General features: G+C 50.1%; 1 protein-coding gene across 1 annotated transcript; it reads left to right on the top strand.

Annotated features, from left to right (window-relative positions):
- Positions 1-2,285: 2,285 nt before the first annotated feature.
- Positions 2,286-3,602, top strand: FIBRA_03925 (uncharacterized protein; the record flags this gene model as incomplete). The annotated part of the gene is made up of 5 exons (XM_012325747.1): positions 2,286-2,301; positions 2,356-2,453; positions 2,504-2,598; positions 3,180-3,477; positions 3,537-3,602. 5 exons carry the CDS (start codon positions 2,286-2,288, stop codon positions 3,600-3,602), a joined length of 573 nt encoding a protein of 190 aa, XP_012181137.1.
- Between the last annotated feature and the right edge of the window lie 2,732 nt (positions 3,603-6,334).

The raw sequence follows: 6,334 nt of genomic DNA, 5'->3' as shown, positions 1-6,334 counted from the left end.
AGGAGGGGGGGGGGGGGGGTAAGAGCACACGGCAGAAACATCCCCTAGTGTTTGATCCCGTGTCGTACGACTAAGAGGCCCTTTTGAAGAACGGGCACAATTCCAATGCGCGACTTCAACTATGCTAACCTCAAAGGTGTTCAGAAGACAAGGAATGGCAGTCCTCCGCACGTTGAGGAACGAACGAAGAGGGTTGATCGATCGGGCGGATTTTTCAGGGGCTATGTAGCGCGCAGGCTTCAAATTGCAATGATTTGGCACAAATTATTTGGCGGCAATGACTACGTACCAAGTTCATTTGTATGCTAGAGTGAGCTTGCTGCTTCGATACCAGCGTCAGAGCTTTCACTGACAAGTCGCTCAGTATGCAGTGCATATCCGCGTTCGTGTCTGCCCGCCGTAGGTGGCCGTGACGGCGAGGCCCAACGCGTACCAGAGACAGTAGAGAACACGCCCGTGGTACGACGAAGGGAAGTCGATGATGTCTCCCGGCCAGTATGAGCCCCGGGCAGGTGTTTGTCGTGCGGACGGAGACACCAAACCCATGTCGATGACGACTAGTTCGACGTTGGCGCTCGGAAACATAAGGCGCGGTCTCAAGGAGGCGATTGCTGTGGATGCCAAACGTACTAGCAGTTGGATGGGCTGCGGACGGCCCTGTGGAGGGTAGCGGGTGGGAGTCCATAACAGAGGAGACTCACCGACGTGCTTGGACTCGACATTCCACCGGCATAGACACTACGTTCCATCCCCCTCGTACCATGTCCGACGTGCGAACTCAATTCCAACGCGAATCTCATGCCGCACCGTCCTTGAAAGTGTTCAGAGTGCAAGGAAGGCTACTTGGATGAGGAGAGCCAAGCGACTAGAAAGAAAGTGGCATGGGACGGTCGCGAAGAGGGCATAGCAATATTCAGGACGATCTATGCGGGAACAGGACATTTGATTGTTAAGAACCAGTCGTAAGGGCGGTAAAAGTGTACGCAACCTGCTTCGGCAACGACCGGCAGATACACACAGCCGTTCAGAACGGTGGCGCCGTATGTTTCTAGTCTGCACGTAGTCTCAGTATCTCCCACAATTCACTGTAATCCTTCCCAACCAACCGCTTGACAGCAATGGACAGTTCCCAATGCATCAGGCGACACACTCTAGGTGAGGACACCAATGACAGTTCGGGAAGGCCGATGCCCTGCCCACCGCATTAACATGCACACAGCGGCTGTGCTCATGTTATAGCTATTTTCTTTAGGCGATTGATAGGGATTATGTGCTGACGCTGATGTTTTCTCTATTCAGGCAAAGATCGTAACGCATCTGCCCTCTCTGTATGCTGTACCTCCTAGGAATACACCCGAGGGCATTCTGCCAACCGTACTGGTATGGGAAATTCGATCGCAACACAGCATTATTGCTACTGGGCAACCGATGACCCGCGTGATTGTTCGCAGTCTGTAGGATACCCAGAAGGAACGGAGGGTGTAGAGAGGCCGTCGCTGCGCGAGGAATGGCAATGAGCCTGCGCTGAGTGGCATGACACGGCGCGGACTCGACTGACGATTTGGAACGGCAACAGGTCCATGTCCACCGCAATGTACAGTCGCCTACACTCAGAGATAGGCACCACATCCCTGAAACAGCTAGTCATGTCTACTTAGCAGACCCGCGTCAAGCTACCCCCTGCCTCAGATTCTCATTAGCGCTCGTTTATACGGATCCTTTTTATCTCTCAAACAAGCCTCTACGCTAATGACCCTTGTGCAAGATTTCCCTAACATGTCCTCTGTTCCGTCTACGATAGCTCTAGTCGATGTAGTGTGAGTTGTTGAACACTCATGATTATGCGAGAAGATACGGGTAGCTCACAGTCTGTCGCAAGGTACCTGAACAGGTTCTGCGTTTATACTTCCTGTGGTACGGAATGCCTCATGTGCATATCACGCGTTTATGAAATATCGACACCGTAGCTCTCGCCGTTTACGAATACATTATCACCTTCTCTCTTGAAGTCGATCTTTTTTGGCTGCGTCCTATATCTGGGGTGGCGGTTGTTTTTCTCCTCAATAGATATTTGCTCTTGTTCGATGCTGTGATGATCACAATGCGCGCCACTCCTCTGGTCGCTGCTTTGGTGAGCTGTTTCGCCATATACTCTTCTCTTCCAGTGGACACTCACATTACCATGGAATAGAGGTTTGTCCGTAACACTCCAGTTGTGTTCCTGCAGTAACAAGCTTAGCTGCGAGGTCATCTTTGTCCTTTCATGTATTTCAGACATTACAGTAATGGTGGTTGCGGCGTGTTGGTCTCCCGTTTACTTCCAGTTCTGTCCATTACTGAATGCTTCGTATATAGCATTTGCTGCTCTACGAATGTATGCTATCAGTGCATTCAACAAGACACTCTCATTCCTCGTGCTCGTATTTGGTCTTGCACCTGCAGCAATACATATGGTGTGTAACAATCTTACACAGAGTTTTTACATATTCTTACGCTGTAGCAGTATATCGATATACATTCATCACCTCTTGCAGTTCTGGTAAATACCTCAATTACATGCGGGACCAACAGTTACATGACGTTCCCCGTTTTATTTGGGTATGTGTCTGGAAAGTGTTCACATGAATGATCACTAATATCACTCGTTCTGGAACAGATGTAAGTGCTCAACAAGAATTAGTTGTTATACTAATTCTTTCATAGGGTCTCTTGTGTCCTCAGTGTCGATTATCATTTCTGATACGATAGTCATTGCAACTACATGGAATCATACATTACGATCGAGCTTGATAACTCAATATCGTGGTTTTAAACCATCTCTGGCATTTATAGTTTTCAGAGATGGTAAAATTTCTGTCGGATCATCAGATAAATGCGTTCTAACTGAAGGGATGGTACAGGTACAGCTTACTTTATGTGAGACTCTTCACTATTTTCAGTATTTTTCAACAAAGTATAACACTCATGGTATTCAGAACAGACCTTGCACTGCAAATTCTGGGGCTCATATTGATGTTTCAGAATGAAGGCACACCAGTCATTATTCACACATTCTGATTCCCTGATTATCGCTGACACGGGACGTTTAGGTTTTTAAAAACTATGCATTTGTGAGCGTGAACATGTATAACTTTTGTCCGAGTGTCATTAAGCCGCCCAGTACTCACCCACTTCGTTAGCATACCATATATCCTCGTCTCACGGTTCATATTCAACCTTCGAACTGCCTCTGAACATGGAGACACTCTGAATGCTTCTTCCCGATTCAATTCTGACACATTGCACACACAAACGACGAGCCTGAACTTTGCTGCTAGTTTTGTTGGAAACTTGAGCGGACCTCTCGATATTGGTTCAATTCCTCCTCCTGAAGACGAGTCCTTGGTCGATGAAGATGACTTGTTTGAGCCAACTCCAATGACTGGCGAGGATATCGAGTCCACAGATCCTGGTGGGAGAAGGCGGATATGTGAGATGGTAAGCAGAAAGATCACTCAACGTTTTTGGCTGGCCCTGATACTCAACTAACTTGATAGCATGACGGCACTGACACCGGCACTGTGCCAATTTCTGAAACCCTTCAATCTAGGCAGTCGGGTTGAGGGACAGTATGTTGCATGCAAACAGCACGATGGCGAGACCGATCTATGATGCAGCCAGATCTCCCAGTAGCTGTTTGCAATTTGATCAGAACAATGAGCACGATCGATGATGAGCTTACTGTTATCATACAGTAGATGACCTGCAATGCAAATCAATCGTGGCATCCGAGGACAAGCAAGTGCTGACGGCCGCATCATAACCTGACAAGCGAGCACCCTCCCCTCAGAGTATCAGGCCTGGCGCTCGACATCCAACTCAGCTTCAGTTCGTGTCCTTTCCACCGTGCATACGCTTCGACTTACATCCTCCAGAACACCAACGATTTTGAATTCGAGTTTTCATTATTTAACGGATTGTTCAGTATTTTGCGCAAGCGTTTCTACTGTCATGTCCTTCCAATCGCAACTTCGGTAGGCGAAGCACATTGCTGCCAGCTCATCGGAGTAAACATGTAGCACACTATCACGACGAGTTGCAAGTTTATTTCTCCCCGTTTACGATATGGGGACGTGGTACAACGGACTTAGTTGGATCTCGTGCCACCTCTCCGTGTAGTCCATTCACTAAACCTTTCATAACCTGTCTAGATATTCAGCACGCGCGAACTGCATGAATGGCGTGCACTCCGTTAGGAGGTTGCAGGCGTGCATGCGTTGCAAGGGCACACCTCTTACGTACGCCCACCTCACCGTGCACGCCTCCCAGCCCTCACGTCTGGCCAAGCCGAATCCGCGGTTGCATTTTGATCAAAATATACAGCCGCCCCTCAATATGGGGAATACAGCCAAATAGGTGGAAATGAGGGAGGGAGGCTCGCATGCACTCCACAGAGGTCTGGCTCTATGAGCGGGAGCCGCGACGGTACGATCTGGCTATGGGAGCTTGAGCTCGAGCATCACAAAGGCACCTCACGATACAGAGAACGGACAGCAGAGAAGGATAATTGCAGCTAGGCGTTCGGGTGCGCATATGAATGCCTGGATCGGAGGACGACTGTCTGTTAGGGTATGCATCGGGCAATTGGGAGGAGCTACAGCGACCTGTGGTGTGCTAAGTGAATGCGTACGCCGGACTGAGCTACATATCAGGCGTGGCGGTCCACTGTGAACGGTGTACGTCATAGTTAGATCTGCGCGTTGGGATTGTGCCCGTTCACTGAACGAGGCAAGAGAAAGGGACATCATGTTCGTCGGATGCGGGATTGAGACACCTTTTCTGAGGTGGGTTCAGATTCGGCCCAGGACGTTGGGCGACGATGACAGTCGATGGGCACTAAATCAATGGGCGAGCCAGACTCAGTTTGCTGCCTTGATCAATGCCAATGCCGGAATTTTCACTGATAGGATATTTGGCATGCAGTGCATGCGCCCGTGTGTGACCGCCCGCCGTATATACTCACCACGGTGAGGTTCATCGCCCACCAGAGACAGTGAACACGCCTTTGGAACGACGGAGGAAAGTTGATGATGTCTCTCGGCTAGCACAAGTCCCCGTTGTGTGGCTACCGGGCGGACAAAGACATCAGACCGATGTCGATGACGACCAGATTGAAATCAGCGCGCAAAAACATAACGAAGAGGAGGTTGCTGGGGATGTTCGGACGTACCAGCACTCGGATGGGCCGCGAAGGGTAGTGATGCAAGTCAGCAGAGGAGGCTCACCGAGTACCACATTCCATCTCCCTCCTACCATTTCTGACGTGCGAGCTCAACGCGAGTCTCATGCCACACCGTCCTTGAAAATGTTCGGAATGCAAACAAGGGCCACTTGGATGAGAAGCTATGCGACTAGAAGGAAAGCATCCGAGGATGGGGAAGAAGAAACAGCAATATTCAGGACGATCTGTTGGAGCCGCCGCTGTGAGTCCAGAGGTAGGAGCGGGACAGGGCCATGATAAATTCGGGGAGCGGGCATCATGGTCAGGTCAGTGCATTGTGATAGATGAGCGCCGCGCCTTCGGCAACGACCGACAGACGTTCAGAACGGTGGCGCCGCGTGGAATGGTGCACACGTATGCACATTTTTTGTATACACATTATAATGCGCGTACTGCTCAGGATCTCCCACCTTCCACTTTGATCCTCCGACACTAACCGCTTGGAAACGATGGATAGAGCTCGATGTAACAGGCAATACACTCCCTGGATTTTGGCAGTTCGAGAAGCTGATATGGTACCTGGGCTATACTTATGTCATAGCTATGGTCTCCATATGATTGATGAGTGTTGACCGAGTGGTAAACTACTTTTGTCCTCTATTTAGTGCAGGTATGTGAAGCATCTGTTCTTTTTGCACGCTGTCCCCGTAGAGGAAGAAATACATCCGAAGGTGCTCCACACCAGTGCTGGCGTGGAGAATTTGGTCCGACGCAGCACTGTAACTACTGGGCAAGCGACGTTACTTGGGTTGTCGTTCACCGCGCGTAGGGCGGCCAGACGAAAGGAGGGTGTGGAGGGACCATCGCGCGGGGAGGGAATGTTCCTGCGTCGTTGGGTCTACAGCGCGCGGCGCGGACTCGACTAACGGTTTTAAACGGCAGAAATTCGGTGACCGTCGGAAATGGCGGTCAAAATGCACGGTTGTTCACACGCTTAGCATTGGGCATCGTGCCACCGGAACAACCCCTCAGCAATGGGATGCATCGCGCCCTTCGGAACAATCTCGCCCACGTTTACTCGACAGATCTACATTTCGCTACTTTTGTCTCAAGTGCTATATATTTCTCCGTTAC

The sequence above is a fragment of the Fibroporia radiculosa genome (genome assembly GCF_000313525.1).
Source record: "Fibroporia radiculosa TFFH 294 genomic supercontigs, scaffold2475, whole genome shotgun sequence".
Classification (NCBI taxonomy): Eukaryota; Fungi; Basidiomycota; class Agaricomycetes; order Polyporales; family Fibroporiaceae; genus Fibroporia; species Fibroporia radiculosa.
Note: the sequence above shows the minus strand (reverse complement) of the source record. Positions and strands in the feature narration are given on the sequence as shown.